Source organism: Scyliorhinus canicula, chromosome 2, assembly GCF_902713615.1.
Source record: "Scyliorhinus canicula chromosome 2, sScyCan1.1, whole genome shotgun sequence".
Lineage (NCBI taxonomy): Eukaryota > Metazoa > Chordata > Chondrichthyes > Carcharhiniformes > Scyliorhinidae > Scyliorhinus > Scyliorhinus canicula.
In genome coordinates, this window is record NC_052147.1 from 247,075,252 (window position 1) to 247,100,400 (window position 25,149).

Consider the following 25,149-nt stretch of genomic DNA (forward strand, 5'->3'; position numbering starts at 1 on the left):
CGGCTCTTTGCGCAAGTTGGCTGCCAATCAAAATAACTGTTTGCTTCTGTTGCAAGCCTACCTTTGCCTCGTGGTGAGTATAGGCGCCAGTTTTACCGATTTCTGTTGTGTTTACCTCGCAGTAGTTTTCAAACTTGTCCAGGCCTGTCTGGAAGTCTCTCTTCTCCTGCCCTTTGGAGTACTTGAAGGAGTTGAAGATTTCTGTTGCACTTTCACCCGCAATGGTGAGTAGAAGATCCATCTTCTCAGCATCAGCCACGCCATCTTGGTCAGATGCTACCATGTAAATCTCAAATCCCTGCTTGAATGCAGGCCAGTTGGCACTGAGATTGCCATGGTACCTGAGCTGCTGAGGAATCGGAATCTCTATCATCTTGCCTGTGTTGTTGCTGGTAATCACTGATCTTGCTGAGTTGAACTATGTAGATTCAACAGGCACTACTGGTAGCATGTTGTGTTATGCTTCTTCGTGTAGTATAAGCTGCTTCCTTGATGTATGCTTTGACAAAGGAAGCTCCCGACTCGGAGATAGGTTTAACGCATTTGGATTGGATTGGATTGGATTTGTTTATTGTCACGTGTACCGAGGTACAGTGAAAAGTATTTTTCTGCATTTATTGAACAGTTACCAATTCTCCTACTTGAGTTTGACTCTCCTGCTGTTCTAACTGTAGTAACTCAGTCTAACTTAACCAGTCTACTCTAAGCCACGTGCTGGGTGTGATGCTTCTGATCAACCCTGATGTACTCTCTAGATGTTTGTCTGTGGAAAGAGACAGAGCCTGTAGGCCCTGTCCTTGTATATGGGTTGCGTAATGCCCCCTTGTGTTAGTGTCACCTCTGGATGTCTTAACTGCCCATTGGTCGTGTCCTATTTTATGTGTTCATTAGCTGTATGTCTGCATGTCATGACGTCTCCGGTGCTCCCTCTAGTGTTTACTTAGTTGTAGTGTATTTACAATAACCCCTTGTGTATTTACAGTGATGCACATCACCACAGTCATAGGATAGTTCACTTGGGGACCCTACTGCTCTAATAATTTCTTGCCATTTCTTCCCGTACCAGCCTCCCCGAACAGGCGCCGGAATGTGGCGACTATGGGCTTTCACAGTAACTGCATTTGAAACCATTTGTGACAATAAGCGATTTTCATTTGAAGGAGCTGACAAATGTATCCCACTTTTTTGTTGGCTATTGTATGAAATTTCTGATTTTCACATTTCCTACTTAATTAAAATGTCAGTGTTTTTTTTGTGCATGAATCATTCATAAGGGTTATTTACCCATTGTACCAGCTTTCTTTGGTAGTCTAATTAGTTTACCTTGACTGTCCTTCTTCCCAATTCAAAATCTCTAATGGAGATCTCGCATCATTTCTAGTGACTGAATTATAGGATGCCCATTTGTGTTGCTTTCCATTATCAACCTTGTAAAGTGTAAATCCTGCTCAGCACATTTGTCGGAAGCATTTGGTTACTTTGAAAATAGTGAAACCTTTGGTTTCAGTTGAATTATATGGGATAGTGAATCGAGTATTACTGGTGACTGTTCCAAAAAACGAGCCTCTGATATGAATGGCTAGATACTGCACAATCAAAGTAAAATGCAATGAACCTGGGTAAGAAGTCAGTAACTACAATGCTTGTAATTTACTTAATGCTTTAGCAATTACTTTGCACAATAACTTGTAGTCTGAAAGTGTTATATCTTGCAAGGCCAGAAATTTCTCTGCATTTGCATCAGGATACCTATCCAATTTTGTGGTTTTAAAAAAGTCATGGAATTTTGGGCATGATTCATGTTACATGCATAACTACAAAATATCCAAGTCATCCTTCACCTTTTACATCATCCATTCATCAAATTTTCCATCTAAACCTTCCCACAAAACCGGCCATCCCATCAACTCTGAATGGGTGTATATTCCTATTGCACTTGGTCTGGTTGAGGAGGCTTACAACATGATGCCCAGATTCTTCGACACAGCAGTAAACTAATTTTTTTGGTCTTTTAATTTCAACTTTTTTTTCAACTTTTATCATAGGAAACTTGCTTTGAATGCGTTTTCAATGCATTTTATAGGAAAAAGCATGATAAAAATTGAAAAGATTCCTGTTTTCAGGTTGCTAATACTGCCCTACTTTAAATGTGCATTAATAGTGATAAAATGAATTGAAATTTTAAGACATAAAGAAGAAACACGAGCATGGTTTCGCTGTTTCTTTGAACTCTGTTTGTTTAATTTGTGCCCATTTAAGTTCAGCAAATAAGGATGCTTGACTGACAAAATGGGTGGAGCTTGAGGCAGAGCTTTGAGGATATGGAGGAAAATCCATAATTTTTATTAGAAATGCAGTAGAAGTGAATCGTTCTTCATAGGAATGTCTCAAGTCTTAAGGCTACTGATATTGATGCCAGTGGCCGTTGTTAACATGAGCACTTTGTGAACCACAAACAATTAGTTCTAAAGAAATTGGTCTATTAGTTTTTGTTTCTGATGAAATAATTGAGACAATATAATTTGTTAGTCTGCTATAAAGGCTTTATTGTGTATTGATGCTTGAGATTTTTTTTTTCTTCCTTCTGTTGTTTAGGTGAGTGTAGTTCAAGACTCTGTTAATATATCCGGTCAATCAAATATGAACACATTAAAGGTTCCTGAATGTCGGCTGGCAGATGATTTGGGGAATCTATTGGAAAGTTCTAGATTTACCGACTGCTCCCTTTATGTGGGAGGACAAGAATTCAAAGCTCACAAATCAATTTTAGCAGGTAAATAATTTTGGACCTAAAGAAATTACATTTGATCGAATTATTAAAATAGAATTGTGGTCTTATGCATTTGTTTTCCGGTTTCCCAGCTCGGTCGCCTGTTTTTAATGCTATGTTTGAACATGAAATGGAAGAAAGCAAGAAGGTAAGATTATTAATTTTAACTTTAAATAACATCTTGAAAGTCAGATTTTATGTTTTTTCACAACTTCATTTTCACTTTTTGGTAATCCTGTAACTTGTACAAACAGTGTGCATTGTGCAAAAAGCTAATATAAATTGCAGTAGAATGCATTTAGCGCGCAAATTAAATGGTGTCCAATTTTTAACTCTGAATCATTAATATTAAAAAATAATATTATTTAACCTTTTTCCCAACAGAACAGAGTAGAAATAAATGATGTAGATCCTGAAGTGTTTAAGGAAATGATGAGATTTATCTATACAGGAAAAGCACCAAACCTCGATAAAATGGCTGACAATCTATTGGCAGCTGCAGACAAAGTAAGTAATGCACATTCAGGAGGTAGTTCCTGAAATAAATAAAATCACATTGCATCATCAGGAAGCATTTTATGACATTGATTTTCCAAGATTATAAATAATGAATTACTTTTGAAGACTAGTCACAGATTTGCGCACAGCAATGGTGTACAAATCGCAAATTAATAAATCCTAATTTACTTTTGGAGGTGTGGGCAGGAGAAATACCACTATAAATGCCGATTATGCTCTTCTTCAGATAGTGCCACAAAACCTTCAGCAGGTGGAGACCGGCAAAGCAGAACCCTGCCGCTGCATGCTGAACAAAATCACATTTTTCCAAATGGACCCACAGCCCAGTGCTGAGCTCATGAGGCCGTCACTGCACTTATAATAATAATAATAATAATCTTTATTAGTGTCACAAGTAGGCTTGTATCAATACTGCAATGAGTTACTGTGAAAATCCCCTAGTCGCCACACTCCGGCGGCTATTCGGGTACACAGAGGGAGAATTCAGAATGTCCAATTCACCTAACAAGTATGCCTTGCAGGACTTTGTGGCAGGAAACCCGAGCACCCGGAGGAAACCCACGCAGACATGGGGAGAACGTGCAATCTTCACAGACAGTGACCCAAGCCGGGAACAGAACCCGGGTCTCTGGCACTGTGAAGCAATAGTAATAACCACTGTGCTACCCTGCTACCCCAGGGAGAAAGGGTCTGTGGGAAGGAGAAAGGAGGACAACGGATGTCTGTGTGTTTGTATGTCCAAGGCCCTTACAGTGGAGCCTGATCTCCAGTCGACTTGGATCCTTTGCCACTGGACTAAGGCCTTGCTCTGTCAAGCCATGTGGCAGTTGGTGTGCAATGGCCATCCTATGTTAAAAGAACCCACGCACAGGCATCTTCCACTCCTTAAAATGAAGCTCAGGACACGGAATGATAAGACCCTCATGGACAACTCCAAGTGCAACAGACCCGAACCATGTACCGCTATCGTTCCCCGGGAGCTCAGACACTTCGACATTGAAATCACTGCACTAAGTGAGACCCGGCAGACAAGGGAAGGAAAGCTCAAGGAACAAGGTTGCATCTTTTTCTGGAGGGGTAAATAAAAAGATTACTGCCTCCACAGCGTTGATGTCACAAAATTGGAAGCTACAAACAACTTCAGCCACAGAGTTGGAAAGGACATAGACCTCAGGTGAGGTGTAATTGGCAGAGAGGGGGTAGGGAAATCCAACACCAATGGTACTCTGCTCTGAACAAAATCCCTAGAACACGGCAATGTTATAACCAATCCCTTGTTCCTCAGGCAAGTACAAGACCTCATGGCAACATTTTCTCCAAGTATTGGCATCTGCTCGACTATGTCATCATCCGAGTGAGGGACTGCAAGGGCATGCGTATTACCCGCACAATGACGAGAGCCGACAACTGCTGGACGGACAACTGCTTTATCTGCTTTGTGATCAACATCAATGCAACCCCAAAGCAGCGATGGGATCAGAAGCAATGCCACAGAAAAATCAACGTTGAGGCACTCAAAAGACGCTCAAAAGAAAACCCTATTCAACAAATGCCAACGTACAACTGCCAACTGCTGACTCCTGGTGACCCAGAGACACAGTTTACAAGGTGCCTGGTCTGCCTCAATAATAATAATAATCTTTTATCGTCACAAGTAGGCTTACATTAACACTGCAATGAAGTTAATGTGAAAAATTCCCTAGTCGCCACATTCCGGCACCTGTTCAGGTATACTGAGGGAGCAGAGGACCCTCAATGTGGTCAGCGGCCCAGAAGAAAGGGAAATCTCCTGCAGGCGGTCAAGTGAGGCCCTACTTAGTTGCTGATACCCGTGACATGTGTATCAACCCTCAACGAATGCTAATCCCGCGTTCCGGTGACTAGGGGCTTTTCACAGTAACTTCATTGCAGTGTTAATGTAAGCCTGCTTGTGATACTAAAAAATTATTATTATTATTATTGAGGCTGACCAGGCACCTTGAAGGTATCCATAATCAGCACCTGCAAAGAGATGCCTGGTCAATTCACCAGGAACCAAGACTGGTTTGATTAGAATGACTGGGGGGGGGGGGGGATCCAGGGGCTGATAAACTACAAGCACCATTCATTTCTGAACTTAAAGCAGCAAGAGAACCAGAAATCAGCTCCACATGCGGCAGAAGGCATGAGTGCAGCAAAAATCCCGCAACCTAAAGAACAGATGGTGTGTGGAGAAAGTGCAGGAGATACAGCAGTTACTCAAGAACCTCCCCACTTTCCCACTATCTAGCTGGGCAGCCCCGGGCCTGACCCCTGGTAGTGCTAACCTGGCACCTAGGCACTGTCAGCATGACACCCTAACTGTGCCCATGCCACCCTGGCAGTGCAGGGTACCAGCCTGGCAGTGCCAGAGTACTAGCCTGGCAGTGCCAGGGTACCAGGCTTCAGTTTCAAGGTGTCAGGTTTACATTGCCACGGTGCCAGTGGGAGTGTCATGTTGCCACCCTGCCCCAGGTCATTGGAGACCCACCCCCCAGGTGTCGGTACGCCTGGTCCAGGTCTGTGTGGGCCAGTACTAAATGGCACCCTGGCGAGGTCTCTTGGGTGCGGCCAATGAATCCCATGCCCCGGGTGAATGTATATTTAAATGCCCCTAATGACGTTTCAAGCATCACCAATCTTGTGAGACGCCTCTTCTAAAATTCAACGTTCCGACCCATGCTGCTTGCGACAAACCGCTGAATCGTGCCTTACTTCTCTTCTGATGCAGTCCCACAGAGGTGAGGAGACTTTCTTCCGCACTAAAAATTAGTTCTCGAGTGACGGAGGAATCCATTAATAGCAACACAACAAAGAATACTTCAAAAAAAAATCCATCTGGTTCACTGATACCTTGGGAAGGCAACCACCCATTCTATGGTCTGAACTCCAGCCCCAGCAATGTGTTTGACTCAATTGCTCAGAAATGGCCTAGCAAACCACTAATTTCAAGGGCAGTTAGGGGATGGGCACCAAATGCTGGCCTTGAAATGAAAATGAAAATCGCTATTGTCACGAGTAGGCTTCAATGAGTTACTGTGAAAAGCCCCTAGTCGCCAATTCCGGCGCCTGTCCGGGGAGGCTGGTACAGCCTTGCCAGCGCTGCCTACATCCATGAAAGGGTAGGGGAGGTGGAGGACGTAAAATGTTGGAAGCAGACATCTGGTCAGGCACATTGGTAGAGAAAGAACAGAATTACATTTCAAGTTGTTGACCTTTCATCAGCACTGTAAAATATTGCAGTCAAAGTTCACAGGTGGGAAAAAGGGCAGGAGGGAAAAGAACAATGGGGAAGTTCTGTACTCGGATGGAAGATACTGGAAATGTAACGACAATGCACGATGGTGCAAGGCATAAAGGAAGTGGTAATAGAGCAAGTAAAGAAACAAAGAGATGGATCCAGCGGAGGTGTATAGCGATATAGTAGAATCAACAATATCTGTCCAAAAATTGGAGGGAAAGATAATAATCTGAAATTGTTGAATTCGGCGCTAGGTCTGAAAGTCTGTGAAATGCCTAATCAAAGTATGTGCTGTTCCTGCAGCTTCATTGGGACAGTGTTAGAGGCCGGTGTTAGAGTGGGAGCTGGGCAGAAAATTAAAATGTCAGACTATAGGAAACTCAAGGTTACACTTGTGGACCATGGACACCCAATGTGTGTTTAATCGTCCCGTGTCGAGGAGTACTCATTGTGAGTAATGATACTGTGTACTAAATTGAAAGAGGTAAATGGAAAATGTTAACACAGTTCCTCTGTCCACAAATGTCACCTTACCTATTGACTTATTCCAATATTATCTGCTTTTATTATTTTGGATATTGTATTTATTTAGGTCAACAAAGCACAAGGGGAATATTCGCAGCATATGGAGAAGATGCAAATCAAAGAATTTAGTTATGAGGGAAAACAGGAGAGATTGGACTCTTGTAGCATTCCATGGAGACAACTGAGAAGGGGCGTTATAAAAGTATACTTGTCAGCAAAATTGAAGCCCATTGACATAATGGCTGTGTGCACACAAATTGACTAAAAACAAGAAGCAGAGCAAAGGGTGGTAAAGATTTGTTTTTTAGACTGGAGAGAAGTTTGCTGTGGTATTCCCAGGGCTTGACATTGTGTCTAGTGCTTTTTTAAATTTTATTAATAATCAGGACTCTGCTGTATCGGGTATAATTTCAAAATTTGCATCTAATTTAAAAATTGGAAATATAAGACATTGCAGTAAAGAGGATAGTAATAGGGCGCAGGCAGATGGAGGAAATGGACAGGCACACGGCACATTACATTTTAATGCAGAGATGTACGGAGTGATTTATTTTCTGAGAATGAGGGGATACAAAACATTGAAAGCGGGTATAGGAATAGAGCTGGGAGAGTATGTACATAATCTTTCAAGGTGACTGGTAACATTCAAGGTACATTCAAACTTTGCGTTTATAAATAGCGACATAGAGGACAAAAGAAAGAAAGTTATGCTTAACCATTATAATTCATTGATTTGGCCTCAGCAGTGTAATTCTGCTCATGTTGGGCACCACATTGCATGAAGGACACCTTAGTTTTGGAGTGCGTGCAGAGGGGAATTGATATAATGGTACCGGTTATGTGGAAAGCCTAGAGAAGCTGGTGTTGTGTTTTGTAGCAGAGAAACTTAGGTAAAGACATTCAAATTGTTGAAGGGGTTTGATAGTGTATGTAAGGAGAATATGTATCCAATGGCAATGTGTTCGATACGGTGAGGGTGGAGATTTAAGGTAATTAGCAAAAGAATATGATGCTGTATGATGAGGAAGAAAACTTTGCAGTAAGTTGTAATGACTTGGACTGTACTCATTTAAAAGGGCATTGGAAGAGCGGCATGGTGGCACAGTGGTTATCACTGCTACCTTACAGCACCAAGGACCCGCGTTCAATTCTGGCCTTGGGTACCTGTCTGTGTGGAGCTTGCACGTTCTCTCCATTTCTGCGTGGATTTCCTCTGGATGCTCGCTTTCTTTCCACAGTCCAAAGATGTGTAGGTTAGGTTCATGGCCATGATCAATTCGCTTGGTTAGTGGGATGGGATGGGGGAGTGGGCCTAGCTGGAGTTCTCTTTCGGAGGGTTGGTGCAGATGATGGGCCGAATGGCTTCCTCCTGCACTGTAGGGATTCTATGAATGCAGATTCAATAATAGCTTTGAAAAGGAATTAAATTCAGTACTTGAAAAGGAGAATTTTGCTGGGCTATGGGGAATGAATGGGACTATTTGGAAAGCTCCTAATAGTCTATACAAGCACAATAGGTTAAATGACAACCTCCTGTGCTACATCATTCTATAATATTAAACGGCATAGGTTAGGTTACCTGGAAAGGTTTTTCTTATAGAGTGGTGGAAGCAACAGCCGGAAGATCACTGAAAAGGCTGTTACTGCAGGGAATGTGTCCCTTTTGTCTTGGCACTTAATCAAATCTACAAACAGTTAAAGATGTTTTAATTGACATTTGCCAGTTTTGAGGTAATCGGGATTCTCGCCCCCTTCCAATACATAAAGGATCATCTAAAGATTGTGTGAAGAAACCTTGTGTAGTAGCCCTCCCAGTTAAAAATGTTGCAGCAATTCTCATTCTTGCAGATTTCCACAGTGCAGTGAAGGTTGGCTTTTTGCCATTTTTAAGATGAAATCGGACAATTTAAAGTTATCTAAGCTAAGTACAAAATTCTTGTTACATCCCATTCATATGATTTCAGCAGATTTTTCACATGAAAGTTAAGATTTGTTATAGTTGTGAATACATGCAATTGACTTTAATGATGGGAGGATAGTGAATTATTTTTGGGAAGAGGGATAACACTGACCAACCAATTTAATGGTAATTGGTAATTTCTTGAGCCATTTTTCTCCTTTCGTCGCGGATAGCTTTGTAATTTTGTTTGTTGAGAAAGAGGCTCAATTTAACCATTCACTTGCATGTGATTAAAATTCTGCACTTGGTATGTATGACGCTATCACTTTTCAAAATGTTTAAAATAATTTAAAACATTTATTTGCTATCTATTCTTTGCTTATGTTTGATTCATTAGTAAGAAAGATTTTTGTCTGGGACAGGGATCTGATTTTAACAGATACTTTATAAGATGTTTTCAGAAGGAAGGAAGGTTCACTTGCAGAAACAATGAGCATGGTAATAATGTAGATCAAATCTAAAGCCAGTAGATGATGTTTCTAATTGACAGTTTCCAGTTTTGTGAGGTAACCAATATCTTTTGCTCCCCTTCCAGTACGCACTAGATCGTCTAAAGGTTATGTGTGAAGAAACCTTGTGTAGTAACCTATCAGTTGAAAATGTTGCAGAAATTCTCATTCTTGCAGATTTGCACACTGCAGAGCAGCTGAAGGCTCAAGCAATAGACTTCATCAACAGGCGAGTGTCATCATTTTCAATCATTTGAAATCTGGGCTGCAAAACCTATATTTTGAGTTTGTGGTGTTGAATTATTTTTCTTTCTGTTACTATTTTTCCATCATAGGTGCAGTGTTCTCCGACAGCTTGGGTGTAAGGATGGAAAAAAACTGGAGTAACAGTAAGTAAAGTGGAAAAATTAAAATTATTGGACATTTGATTTGTTTTTTGAGATTTATTGTAATGTATTTTGTAACTTCATTTGTATATCACAATCTAATCTGAGAGTAGCTTACATTCTTGTAAAGGGATAGAAAAGCGCAAAGCAATTTAACACCTACAAAGCAGGCAGCACTACCATCCTCATATGATGCTGCAGAGAGCAAAGAAGGGCTTCAAGTTTTGCCATCTCTCAGATTGCAAATAGATTTAGAGATTTTTTTTATGATGTAAAGAATATTTTTATTAGCCATTCTTTTTTCCATTCCAACACATGGTATATTTTATTTTTTTATATACATAATAGCCATTTTAGATAACATTTCCATATTCAGAAAACAAATGTTCTCGGCAATGAAATGGTCATGAAGGAAAATAGTGGGGTTTTTTTTGCAATGTTACTGTTGCTGGATCAATCCTATTATTTATTAATAACTTGTGCAATAACTTGGAAAAGTTTTGAAGATTGTAAATATGCCCAAGATATGTACAGATGTCACAGGCACAAATAATTGCTACACGGGTATGGATGTGTTTGTGGTCTTATTTTTGAGCTGCAAATAAAAGGATTGTTGAACAATTACTGTATAAATGTCTATGCAAGACTACGTGAATATATATATAATCTTATGTTCCCAAAACCCCTGCAGTAAAATTGTGCAACTTTGTTCCAGCTTCACTGAAACCAAAAGCTCTGTATTGGAATTTATTTTGTGATGATGACTTGCCCTTTAAAAGTGCAATTTTAAAATTCACATATTGCTTCATGATAAATATTCTGCGAACAGACCCTTTCACATGGTCAAAGAAAGAATATTGCAATTTCAGTTTTAATAAAGCAGGGATTTTTCTCTTCAAATATCAACAGATATCCAAATGCAATATTATAATTCAATGCTCGCGTGTTGGAGAATTCCTTTTAAAAAGTGCGATAGTTCTAAGATGCTGGTAATCTCAAATAAAATCAGAAATTGGTGGAACTACTTAGCAAGTCTGGCAGTATCAATGGAAAGAGAAAGTTATTGTTTTCAGTCGAAGGCCTCTCATCCGAACTGGGAAAAGTTACAAATATGATGGGTTTTAACCAAGTGAAGAGGGGAAGCATCAAAAGGGAAGGTTTGTGATTGGATGGAAGGCAGTCGAAATTAAGTGGCAAAAGTGCTCAAGGTTCAAAGCCAAAGGTAGTAATAATGGGACAAGGAAACAAAATATGTATCTGGAGTAAGCGTGAATGGCTAAATCAGAACATCCGCCGTCTTAAAGAACAGAAAAGAGAAAAAAGAGACAAAAACCAAAAGGAAGTAAAATTGAGGCAGTGGTTATGATCTGAAATTGTTTAAACTCAGTCTCGAGTCCGGAAGACTGTTAAGTGTTTAATCAAAACACGAGGTGATGTTCCTTGCGTTTAGAACACTGCCGGTGGTTGAGGTCAGAAAGTTGGAGAATTATTTTTTTTTTTAAAATAAATTTAGAGTACCCAATAATTTTTTCCAATTAAGGGGCAATTTAGCATGGCCAATCCACTACTCTGCACATTTTTGGGTTGTGGGGGCAAACCCACGCAGACGGGGAGAATGTGCAAACTCCACACGGACAGTGACCCAGAGCCGGGATCGAACCTGGGATCTCAGCGCCGTGAGGCAGCTGTGCTAACCACTAGGCCACCGTGGAAAGTTGGAGAATTATATTGAGAAGCAGAAATTTGGTATTACCCTTGAGAACTGAACAAAGCATGCCCAAGCTTCCTGTCGCCTGTTATTTTAATTTTCCACCTTGTTCCCATTTTACCTTTTGTCCTCAGTGACACACTGGTTAGCAATGTTGTCTCACAGTGCCAGGGATCGGATTCGATTTCGGCCTTGGGTGGCTGTCTATGTGGAATTTTCATCTTCTCCCTGTGTCTGCGTGCTCGAGTTTCCTCCCACAGTCCAAAGATGTGCAGATTAGGTGGATTGGCCATGATCATGCACGGGGCTACAGGAATGGGCAGGGAGTGGGCCTAGGTAGAGTGCTCTTTTGGAGGGTCGGTGCAGACTCGATGGGCTGACTGGAATCCTTTTGCACTGTAGGGATTTATGGCTCCTGTTCTCTACCTACTGCAAGTTCCAATAACGCTCAGTGTAAGCTCAAGGAACAGCACCTCATCTTTTGTCTGGGCACTTTACAGCCTTTTGGACTTGACCGTGCTCCATTTATTTCCTTTCTCTGTGTTGGTTCTTGTGTTACCCTTCCCCCCCCCCCCCCCCCCCCCCCCCCCTCTTTTGTTCTGCTTGCAAACAGCAGATGTTAATGATTCTGACATTCACATCTCCTCTAGTCGTCACCATCTTTTGTTTTTTTTACTTGTCCCATTACCACTTCCTTTGGCTTTGCACAATGAACCCTTTTGTGACTTAATTATTAAAGAGTATTTCCAGCAGTTTTTGCTTTTAAATAAAAGTAAAGCACTTGACCTGTGACAATCTTGATAAAATACATTTGAAATCTGAAGGAGAGAAATATCTACTCCCACAAATATGTTAACTCTGTTTACAATTAGTCATGCCAATGGTCCTGGACTTTCTGCTTGGTTAAATAGGTTTCCTGCAGAATTTTGCTAATATCCACGTAACTGACACCAATGTTGCATTAGCATAACTTTAGTTTCCGCAACCTTTTGAACTGGTTCAAAAACAGTTAGTCTGGAAGCAGATTCCACCCACCAAACCGGCCACAAACCCCAGCTCAAATTGATCACTACTGGGAGTTTCCACTAATTGCAACTATTTGAAGACTTTCCTCCAATTTAAGTTGGATCTTTTGGGCGTGAGGATGCTAATAGATATGTGTTAAAAGGTTTAGAATTATTTTTAAAATTTGCAAATGAACCGATAACAGTACTAAGTAGAAAATAGTTTTGTGCATTTTTGTAGTAGCTTTTAGGCATTTCAAATTTAAGGTGGATTAGTACTCATTGAAATTGGCTAATTTTGAGATATATTTATTTTGGCTGCACTGATTAAATTTATAAGTTATCACTTCTAAATACAATGGGGAACTTTCTAAAATGAATATCTATTTTTAAAACTCTTGAATTTGCTGGCTCAAGTCCGATTTTGTATTTGGTGATATATATGCAAGTGGGTTTGAATAGGAACTTGGGGAGGAAGACGGACGGAAGCAATTTTAGAATGGTTGCAGTTAGTGCCAGAACTGGCAATTGCCCCAAACATTGAGCGGTGGAGACTAAAATATAAATTCACCCTCGGTCAACTTGTGAAAATATTAGAATATGAATATTACATAGTTTAGCTGCATTCCATTTCCAGAAGATCTATTAAAAATATGTACAAAGGTGTGAGTAATGGGTAAGCTATAACCACATTAGTACGTTCAGCTTGTTTTCGGTTCAGCGGTTGAGAGGAAGAATTGAAATTTACTGAGAGTAGGGAGACGATTAGCCTTTTACAGGTCAAAGGAGGAATGGACGAATGCACAAAGAATGACTAAAAATATAGGAGCAGCCAAAAGGGGTGAGGGTAAATAAAATAGAGGGTACATAAGGCGAGAGATGACTAGGGAAGCAAGCCATGAAGAAATGCAGAGAATCTTCCCCAACATCAACCAGTTGGATTTTGTTTCAGTCCACTGAACAATCTGCAGCTTTTAGCCACGAGAAAAATGTAAATGTGCAAGTTGATGGACACAAGAATTCCAAAAAGAATTTCGAGAAAACTTGACCACCTAAAATGAATCCCTCAATAATAAAATTGTTGTGTTCATCAGTCTATAAATATAAATAACAGGTATTGACACTTGAATATATTATTACAAATTATTATGAATATTACTGATGCTCATTAGTCTGATGGACTTTATTACTTGACTTATTCGCAGCCACGCCACAGATGTGATGGAGACCGAAGGGTGGAAGTCGATGATCCACTCCCACCCTCATTTAGTTGCAGAGGCCTTCCGTGCATTGGCGACTGCACAGTGCCCACCATTTGGTATTCCACGCAAACGGTTAAAACAGTCATAATTGCATTCGAAGACTCTAGGTACTGATCTCGCTACTGACTATTTGCGTAAAGGTATTTCTACCTTGCACCCATACAGGATGACGTCCTCATCATTTGCATACAGAGGTCACACCTGAACTTTAACAGTCTTTAATTGCTCTGCTGAAGGATGTGTTCCAGTATGGTCTTCAGCTTTAAATTAGTTTACATGCTTTTCTCTCAGCCACTTAAACAGCCTTAAATGATTTTCATCCTTCCTGTTCAGTTCACGTTTTTTTTTAAGTTTCTTTTTTTTTTTAATTAAATGTGTGCCTTGTCATTAGACTAGGCTGTGCAGAATTGTATTAGCAACCATAATGCAGAGCCTTCCATTGAATAGTTGGGAAAGGTCAAATAAGCTTTTCAGACTTTTCTCTATGTATACTCACCATCCAAAATTATGATTGATTTCCAAGGAAATTAATCATAAATTAGTCTGTAACCCAAAAAAGGCAGAGATTGCAGCAGTAAACTATATCTGCACTCACCCTTTATTATTGCATGTGAATGTTGAATTCATAATACAATTCCTGGTTGCATTATGGATGCTGTTGCAATTCTGCATAACAGCCTGAAAGGGATGTACCATTCAATAACACATGTCCTCAATGGGCCAGTGGTATATGAAGTACATGGTTCATTTGTGAACCACCATTTTCTTTCTCAGTGTTTGTATACCTTGTTTACAGTTTGGAATTTCTACTGTACAGATTTTCTTTGAGGGTTAAATTCACAACTTTGGCATAAATTTAAAGACCTTTGTTACAATTGTGTGAAAATGGTTTGTAATGTTCAGCAACCTTCTTGAACCTGAAGTTACATCATAACTATAAAGTCAAAACACTAGAACCTTGTGATACCGATGGAACCAAAACAATGGAATAGTTCAATGAAACCTCAGCACAACACTTCTAAACTAGAATAATAGAAGAGCATTTCTGAAGACTATCTCTTTGAAACTCCAAATAAAGATATTAAGACACTGAAGGTCACGTGATCCAATTAGGTTTCCCAAATATACTTAGGATGTTTCTATCCTGGTCAAAATAAAAAATAAAAATTCTTATCAATTTTTCTTCTTCACCCTTTTTTCCTGAAGGCCTGATTCTTTGGGATCCAGTTCCAGGGGCGCCGGTCGCCCTCCAGTATCTCATCCAAATGGCTGTTATTCACATGTGAGTGTCATACGGGTACTTAACCGCAGGGGACATCACAGGCAAGCCCAATGCTATCCTCACCTAACATCCACAAGTTCTCTTTCAGTCGGGCCGTTGGATAGCGATCAGGTGTGACAACCCTGGGTGATTTTCCATTCCCCTACCCCAGCATGCACTTAGACCATTGAAGCGCTCTTACTGATGCCTCTACTAAGATCGCCAAACTCAGCACAGACTAGGGATCAAAACTGAGATCCTCCAGATATTCACTGGATAAACATGCTGAGCCACTGGGGACGGTATCCCTTTAAGAATGAAAAAGTTTTGTTATCAAGTCATTTGTCTGAGACACTGTGCTAAGTTAACACTGTAGATTTTGTAGAAAACTCCAAATTTCTGGACAATGATTTTGCAGTGCCACAAATTGACGTTACATGGCAATTGATTTGCTTATGTTTTGCTATTTTATTTATTATGCATCAGTATATTTCATAAAGCTTATGTTAGGTTAAAGAAACTTTGTAAGACTTTATAAATGCAATTGAATGCACTAATTTGTATCCGCGTTCATTTCTGTAGACTATTGTTTGTGAAAATCATCTTTTGTTAGACGAGAGCGCAATATTTTTTAAAATGGAGGTTAAAGAAGGGTTTAAATTATCAATGTATCTGTTTACTGTCATATCACATTCAGAAAGTATGGTTGCATGAACTACACACCATTAAAATTTGAATAAAAAATCTTAATGAGTTTTGAAATGGTTGTTGAAAAATAATCGACATTAATGTTTAATGCTTCTGCTGAGCAGTTTGAATACAATAACCTGTTTTAAATTAGTAAAACATATTTTGTACTTATTTACTGAAGTGGTTATTTCAGGCATATAAAATGAAATAATGTTGCTTTCTAATATTTTTATTCCGAATCACATAGCCATCACTACTTTCCACCCTCTTCCCATTCAGCTGGGAGAACAATAATATTCTGAGCTATGGATTGCTCCATGGTTGACAATGCCTGATGGGATTTATCTTTGGACAGAATGTTGGTCATCCATTTTGAGTTTCTTTCTTCCGTAATTTCTTATTCACAACCCAAATAGAGGTGCTCCATCTAGTGACTGAGTCAAGAACTAACAACTTTCCCAATTGCAAGTAAGCAAATTCTAGAGATTTGTGAGTAGCTGGATTAAAAGGGGGCGGTGCACCATCAGAGTCTGAGAGCATCGAGTCCCTGTCAATCCTAATCGCTGGCTTCATTCAATAAGAGTTGCTGCCATCCGCTGAAAGATAGAATGTGGCAGTAGGAATGTGACAGTTGAGGCTGCAGTCAGGGACCTGGGGAATGAACAGTGGAAGCAAAGACTGAAATCGATTGGGGGCCATGACCAGGAAGACCCTGGGACTCCTTGGGGTGTATTCCTCTTCTACCTGGTCCAAAAGGAGTTGTGAGAAAAATAATTTGGAAAAATAAGTTATTTTGGCTCTTTGGCACCTCCCACCCTGCTTCTGTTGCTGTACTGGAGACAGTGCGCGACTCTCCAACTCGCCAAAACCTGAAGTAAAGGTTTTGTTACAGTGGCAATGATATCAGGCTACCACTTTTGAAACTAAGTTAACTCCTGCCTGTTTTTAGTAGGATTCTTGATGATGCCATAAGTCGCCGTCATATGGCAGGTTGGAGGCGGAAACTAGAATTTTCTAATTTTAATCCCTCCTACAAACCACTCATTCAGAAAAGGAGGGGTTAAAAATTTGGCCTGGATGTCAAACCATGGCCACTTTAACTTGGCTCCTTATTTGGGACTCTAGTGTTCTACTGCTAGAGTTTACCAGTCTGTTCAGTGTTGTATGATTGGTTGTTTTCTTTCTAAAGAGGTTCTATTGTGATTGCTAATTAAAATTAAACTTGTGAAGTATTCTTTGTTGTGTTGTTATTATGCTCAAGTTCAAAGATAGTGAGAAGTGGACGATCAACATTGGAAGATTTCTAGTTACACACAGCACTATATAAACTCTGATCAAATATTTGTTTCCCTCAATCAATTGCATAATTTTTCAAGGTGAAAGGACCTTTGACAACAAGTAAACTGCCGAAGAAATTTGTGTTCTCTCATTGTCACTGAAATAAACATTAGGATGACAGAACCAATCTACTCCCATCTATGATTAGCTTTCTCGAATTATGCGATTAAAACAATTTTACAAAGGAAATATTGCAGCCGATGGAAATTAGAGACTTTCTTTGTTATCACTGATGAATTACTACCGTCACCCAAAGCTTCCCTGTATTGTCACTGACAACTTTCTGGGATACAATTCTCAGTTATTTGATGCAATTATTTGTGAGACATGTCAGATTGAAGGCAAGCTGAAAAAAAATGCTAATGTTCTTAAGAAGAAATAGAAATTAACTAAAAGCAGAATGCACTTTCGTAGGAAAACCTGCTTATGAAGAAAAGCTCTCGACCCAATTATCTTCAATTGCTTCATTAATAACCTTTTAACATAAAATCAGAAGTAGGGATATTTGCTGATGATGGGTTGATGGTCAGTATCATTTGTAATTCTTCAGATAATGAAGCAATCTGTGTCCACATGCAGCAAGACCTGAACAACATTCAGGCGCAGATAAGTTGCAAGTTACAGTGACATTTGTGCCACAAGTGCCAGACGATAACCATCCCCAACAAGAGAGAATAGCCATCTCTCCTTGACATTCACAGCATTTAACATCACTGAATTACTTACCATCAGCATCCTTGGGGGTTACCATTTACAAGATATTTAACTGGACCAGCCATATACATGCTGTGGTTACAAAAGAAGGTCAGAGGCTGGGAATTATATGGCAAGTAACTGGCCTCCTCACTCCGCAAAACCTTTCTACCATCTAGAATGTGGAGATGCCGGCGTTGGACTGGGGTGAGCACAGTAAGAAGTCAGGTGAGGAAGGAGCTGCGCTTCGAAAGCTAGTGTTTGAAACAAACATGTTGGACTTTAACCTGGTGTTGTAAGACTTCTTACTGTACCATCTAGAAGGCACAGATAGGAGTGTGATTAAATAATCTACTGGTTTGACATTATCCAGGACAAAGCAGCCAGCTAAATCGGCACCCATCAACCACCTTAAACATTCACTTTCTCTGCCACAGGTCCAGAGTGACAGCAGTGTGTAGTATTTACAAGATGCACAGCAGCAGCTCATCAAGGTTCTTTTGACCGCTCAAATCAGTGACCTCTACCACCTAGATGGATGTATGGGAACACATGTATGTAAGTTGTCCTCCTAGTCACACACCACCCTGACTTGAAAATGTAACACCGTTCCTTTCCTATCGGTGGGTTAAAATCCTAGAAATGCCTTTCTAACACCACTACTGATGTACCAAAACTACATGGCAGAAAGCAGCAAGTCTACACAAATGAGTCTTTTCCCGATTGGCAGGATGTGACATGTGGAATCCAACAGAGGTCTGTGCTGGGGCCTCAATGTTTTACAATTTATGTCAGTGAAATAGCTGGATTGGAGGTAAATTTGCAGAAACCACAAAATATGTAGGAAAGTATGTTGTGAAGAGAACATAAGGAAGTTACGGATGGATATAGATAGGTTGAGTGAGAGGCCAAAAATCTGGCAGATAGTTTATAATGTGGGAAAATGTGAAGTTCCCTTTGACAGAAATAATCAAAAAACAGAGGATTACTTAAATGGAGATCAACTGCAGAATTCTGAGATGCAGAGGGATAATAATCTGTATTAGTTGTGCAAATAGGCTTACATTAACACCGCAATGAAGTTACTGTGAAAATCCCCCAGTGGCCACACTCCGTCGCCTGTTCGGGTACACAGGGAGAATTCAGAATGTCCATTTTGCCTAACAGCACGTCTTTCAGGACCTGTGGGAAGAAACCGGAGCACCAGGAGGAAACCCACACAGACACCGAGAACGTGCAGACTCCGCACAGACAATGACCCATGAGGTGTTCTAGTGCATGAGTCCCAAACAGTATGCAAATACAGCAAGTAGTTAAGGTGATTAATAGAATACTATCCTTTATTACGAGAAGAATTGAACGTAAAAGTAAGGATGTTATGCTTCAATTATACAGGTCATTGGTGAGATCTCATCTTGAATATTATGTGCTGTTAGTCTCCTTATTTAACAAAGGATGTAAATGTGGTTCAGGGGAGGCTTGTTCCCACTGGAGTTAGAAAAGTGAGGGTTGACTTGGTTGAAGTATATGAGATCCTAAATAGCCTTGCTGACATGTAAAGGACGTTTCCTCTTGTTGGTTAGTCCAAAACTGTTTTCAAATTAGGTTCACCCTTTTAGGACAAGTATTAGAATTTATTTCTCTGAGGGTGATGCAATTTTGGAACCCTGACTCGGATGGTGTGGGTCAATCAATATTTATAAGGCAGAGTAAGATAGATTCTTGTTAGGTAAGGGAACCAACAGCTATTGGTGTAGATGGGAAATTAAAACTTGAAACAAACATATCAGTCATGACCTTAGTGAATGGTGGCTCAAGGGGCCAAATTGCCTACTTGCTATTTCATATGTTCGTACATGGATCGCAGTAGTTCAGGAAGGTAATTCACCACCACCTTCTCAAGTGTAATGCATAGAATCACAATGTCTCTCGCACAGGAGAAGGCCGTTTGGCCTGTTGTCTGCCAGCTCTATGCAAGAGCCCCTCAGCTTGTCCCATTCGCCCGTTTGTTCACTAGAGCCTTGCAAATCTTTTCCGATAAGTATCCAATTGGCTTTTGGAAACCATGATTGAGTCTGCTTCCACCATACACTGAGGCAGTGCTTTCCTGATCCAGCCAGTTAAATGCATAAAGAAATTACTTTGTCTCGCATTTGGTTCTTCTGCCAATCACCTTAAATCAGTGTTTTGCTGGTTCTTGATCCATCCGGCAATGGGAACACTTTCTTCCCTTACCTACTGTATCAAGGCATGATTTTGAAGCTTCTTAAAAATCTCCTCTCAACACTGGCTTTGGAGAAGATAGGAAGGCTAATCTGAAGACTCTATTGCCTGGGACCATCTCCGTAAATCATATCTGTATTACATCCTTCCAAAGTGTGCCCGAAATGGGACGCAATGGACGCAATCTCTGGCCTTATTGCGTTCTCGCCGAGCGAGAAACCAATTATCACGACTTAAGCCCTATTTCCATACAACTAACGAGAGCCACCCCATATTCAGCGGCCTCCCCAGCAAATGGTCACGCTTCCGCCAATTAGTACTTCTTTCGAAAAACGTGAACGTGGAGGGCTTCTGTGGGGAACCGAGGTGGTGAGTAGCCATCTTCGCTCACAGGCAAAGAGCCCTCACCGAGTGACATCTTGATTTGAATATTTAAATTAGCCTTGTAGCTCATTTAAATACCTGGACGCCGGATTCACCCGTTGCCCGGGACTCACCAGCTGCACCTGGCAGACCTCGCCAAGCTGCCATTTAATACTGGTCCACACAAATGTGGAGGTATCCCAGGACATTAGAAACCCTGTTCAGGACAGGATGACACCCTCGCACTCCCCTGGTACCTTGGCACTGCCATCCTGGTGGTGCCAGACTAACAGTGCCAGGCTGCCCAGGTGCTTGGCTAGCATTGACAGGGTCCAGGCTTGATGGGGCCTTTCCAAGTAGATGGGAGGTGAGGAAGGTCGTAAAAAGGGGGAGGTGGGCCTGAAAGTGGAGGGGACAGATTGGAACAGCCTTCGAAAATGGTGCCCGATCTACCAGGAGCTTTTAGTTCACCAGCAGGAAATCCCTCTACGTACGGCCTTGGCGGAGAGACTCCGAGGTTTAAAAAAGAAAAATGTCAAGTGCGACTGCAGCACTGAGAAACACCCCACTATATGTGCCATTCAGTGGACTTTAACTTGAGTCCGCTCAATCGGGTGCATTTATTTTGGCCTTAATAAGATGTAGTTAATGGGAGGGGACAGGGGCTGAAGCAGTCAGGTGTTGAGTTTTGGAGTTCAGTTTTGATCTGTCTGTGAATTGATTCGCAGCTGCTTTCAGCAATTTAGTTAAAAAATACTTTTTGCCTATGAACATAACAGGTTTCAGAAAAGGCTGGAAGTTTAAACACTAGTTTGACACAGGCAAGACTCTGCAAGCTGTTTCCCAGAGGATCTCTCTCTCTCAAAGTTCAAGGCATTTGTGGATCATATATTCCTGGGTTGGCTAACTATTTAAATATGGATTTTGATCTGAGATGGGTTTTGTTTGAGTGAAGGTAAATATAGCCAATAGGGTTCGTGCTTCATTGATATTGCTGAGCATTGTTTAACTGATAATTGTAATCTATTTTCTTTATGATAAGGTTAGTAATACTGTGTTAGTAATAAAGCCTGTTTTAATATACCGTATCTGTATTTGTGCTTAGAATCACTCCTTGAGCAGAGCATCCTTTCCTCATAGTCTTACAAATTAAATAAACTATTGGGGTTTTGATCCAGTATCCTAGCAACTCTTGGGGTCTGGTCCAGGATTGTATTACTCCCATTAACTGTTTGTCTCCACAGACGATGGCAGACCTGCTGGGTTTATCCATCATTTTCTGATTTTATTTCTATTCTATAACTACTTAGAGCTATCAACCAGTTAGCTAGACAGGCACCCCACTGTAATCATATTAGATTCTAAATTATGTCATGCAGCACAAATTCTATAATAATAACCCTCAGTCTTATCAAATCGACAGAGTGAAATATCAAGTGCTGATTTAAAAAAACAAAACACCTTATTCCTTTTTTAATTTGAGAAAACAGTTTTCAATCCCTTGGCAGCCTTGGATAGTTTTAACAATTCTTTGACAGTTTGACAGTTGTTTGGCCGCTTTGACAGTTCCAATGAGTTCAAACACTTCTCACATATGTCTGCTTTTAACAATCCCAAAGGTCACCTGACCCTTCCAAAAGGCAGCCTTACCTCTCCTAAAGAATGCCTTGGGCACAATTCTCCCATCGGGAGACTAAGTCCCGACGCCGGAGTCGGAGGCAGCTCCCAGCCCCCTATTCTCCCACTCCCGGGGGGCTAGGAGCGGCACCGCGTCATTTACGCACGCATGCGCGGTTGCTGTCCTCCCCGCGGCCGCCCCACAAGAAGATGTCAGATGGTTCTTGCGAGGCGGCGGAGGAAAGGTGGTCCTCCTTCAGAGAGGCCGGCCCGCTGATCCCTTTTCAGGCCCCCCCCCCCCCCCCCCCCCCAGCGTTCCCGCGCTGTTCCCGCCGGCAGCGACCAGGTGTGGACGGCGCCGGCGGGAACCTGTCGTGTTGGGCAGGCCGCTTGGCCCATTCGGGCCGGAGAATCACTGCTCGCCCATTACAAACTGCGAGCGGCGATTCTCCCAGGGGCCAGCCGTGAATCTTGCCGTGCCAGTTTGTGGGGGGTGGGAATCGCGTGCGGGTACCGTGGCGGGACTCGCTCGGCGCCCCGGTTATTCTCCCACCCGGCGTGGGGGGGGGGGGGGGGTGTGAATTCCTCCCCTTATCTCCAATCGGTGTCTCAGGACCATATTCAAAGGGGTATCTTACCTCTCAAAAAGGGTATTCTGGCTAACCAAATGGATCTTCAAGGTTCAGACCTGCTGTTACCTGGCCTAATTTGCACACTTTAGATTTCAGACACCTACCTGACCATAATGACAGGAGTGGAGGTACCTGCTGATTTATATGAGCAGCTTCATTAGTGAACCACAAATGTTTCATTTAAACCTCTTCCCTGACCCACCGCCCCATGTGAAACTGGTAGAGGCCAGGTTTGGAGGTGGGACTTACAGATTCAGACCACTATTGGCATTTTGGTGCAGAAGGAGAGCCTCTCCATTTGCGTGAAAAATCAGGCCTTAATATTTATTGTCTCCATATCCTCATGTTCTGTATTAATTTTCTGACCTTGCTGGTTGTAAATTGGCTGCCAGAGTTCTGTATTTTATAGCACATACTGAACATCAAAATAATTAATAGACTGAGAAATGCGATACAAATGTAGGTCCTTCCTTTCTTCAAGAATGACCTGGTTCATAAATAGAATAATTTTTTGATATTACAATTGGAAGCAGCACATCACTTCAAAGGGCAGTATGGTAGCATAGTGGTTAGCACTATGGCTTCACAGCGCCAGGGACCCAGGTTTGATTCCCGCTTGGGTCACTGTCTGTATGGAGCCTGCACGTTCTCCCCGTGTCTGCGTGGATTTCCTCTGGGTGCTCCGGTTTCCTCCCACAGTCAAAGATGTGCAGGTTAGGTGGATTGGCCATGCTAAATTGCCCTTAGTTTAGATGGGGTTGCAGGGTTACTGGGATAGGGTGGAGATGTTGGGTTAATTAGGGTGCTCTTTTCAAGACCCGGTGCAGACTCGATGGGCCGAATGGCCTCCTTTTGCACTATGAATTCTATGATTTTAATGCAATCTATGAGTTGGATTAGAAGTATTCTATAGGCTTCATTCATATGTTTTCCTTCTCGCTCCTGAATTTCTCACTGTGCAGATGCTACATGTTAAGTTGATTTTCTATTCTGGGTACTTGGATTTCTTCTAAACCTGGAAGCATTCGCAACTACATAAAATGGCATCAGACCTATGCCATGTCTAACTTGGGAGTTCCTGTTCCTGACACCAGGTGATAAAAGTGTTGGATTTTAAGCATCTATTTGTCTTTCACCTTGAATCTTGATTGGGCTCTGAAGGCCATCAAAAATGTTACACCATCCAAGTGGTGAAAATGAATATTCTGCCGAGGTTCTTGTTTATCTTTAAGACTCTCCCGATCTTTATTTCAAAGGCCTTTTTTCGGAAAGTGGACACAATCATCTCTGACTTTGTATGGGTGGGGAAGGTTGCCGAGGGTAGGGAGGACCCTGCAGCAGAGGCAGCAGGGGGGTTGGCATTGGCAAACTTGCTTCATTATTATTGGGCAGCGAATGTGGACAAGGTGCGATGGTGGTGGGAAGGAGAAGGGGTAGAGTGGGTTAGGATGGAGGAGGAATCTTGTAAGGGGTCTAGTTTGAGGGCTATTCTGCATTAAACTCCATTTGCCACCTGTCAGCCCAGCTCTGCAGCTTATCTATGTCCCTCTGTAACTTGTAACATCCTTCTGCACTGTCCACAACTCCACTGACTTTAGTGTCATCTGCAAATTTACTCACCCATCCTTCTGTGCCCTCCTCCAGGTAATTTATAAAAATGACAAACAGCAGTGGCCCCAAAACAGATCCTTGTGGTACACCACTAGTAACTGGACTCCAGTCTGAACATTTCCCGTCAACCACCACCCTTTGTCTTCTTCCAGCTAGCCAATTTCTGATCCACACTGCTAAATCACCCTGAATCCCATGCCTCCGCATTTTCTGCAATATCCTACCGTGGGGAACCTTATCAAACGCTTTACTGAAATCCATATACACCACATCAACTGCATTACCCTCATGCACCTGTTTGGTCACTTTCTCAAAGAACCCCATAAGGTTTATGAGGCAGGACCTACCCTTCACAAAACCGTGTTGACTATCTCTAATCAAATTATTCCTTTCCAGATGATTATACATCCTATCTCTTATAAACTTTCTAAGACTTAAGAAGTAAGGCTCACTGGTCTATAGTTACCGGGGTTGTCTCTACTCCCCTTCTTGAACAAGGGGACAACATTTGCTATCCTCCGGTCTTCTGGCACTATTCCTGTAGACAGTGGTGGACTGGCCAGGGTGTCAGCTTGCCCGAAGGCAAGTGGGCCCCCTATATCAAATAAAAATGCAATAAAGAAACAAACACAGACAATTGTTTTAGTAATAAAAAGGAATAAGAAAAAAAAGAGAACAGGACACAAATAAGCAGTGCATGAAAAGGAACGAAGCAGGGGAGGTAGTGGAAGGATGTGGAATAGGGGGGCCCGGGTCCGGCATAATTAAGGAAATTCCATGTTTTCAGCAAGAGTGTGTGAATTTAAAGATAAAGTTACAATTCGTGACTTGAGATGGTCGGCAACTTGAAAGGATATCAAGCAGTACATAGGGTCGTGA

The 25,149-nt window shown here is 41.5% G+C and overlaps 1 protein-coding gene across 1 annotated transcript in view; it reads left to right on the plus strand.

Annotated features, from left to right (window-relative positions):
* spopla (speckle type BTB/POZ protein like a) overlaps window positions 1–17,026 on the plus strand; it is a 251,904-nt gene extending 234,878 nt beyond the window's left edge. The window contains 6 exon segments of the mRNA XM_038789941.1: window positions 2,596–2,773; window positions 2,863–2,918; window positions 3,155–3,277; window positions 9,569–9,711; window positions 9,818–9,871; window positions 13,786–17,026. Of these exon segments, the coding sequence (XP_038645869.1) occupies window positions 2,596–2,773; window positions 2,863–2,918; window positions 3,155–3,277; window positions 9,569–9,711; window positions 9,818–9,871; window positions 13,786–13,930 (699 nt within the window). The 3' untranslated portion in view covers window positions 13,931–17,026.
* The last annotated feature ends 8,123 nt before the right edge of the window (window positions 17,027–25,149 follow it).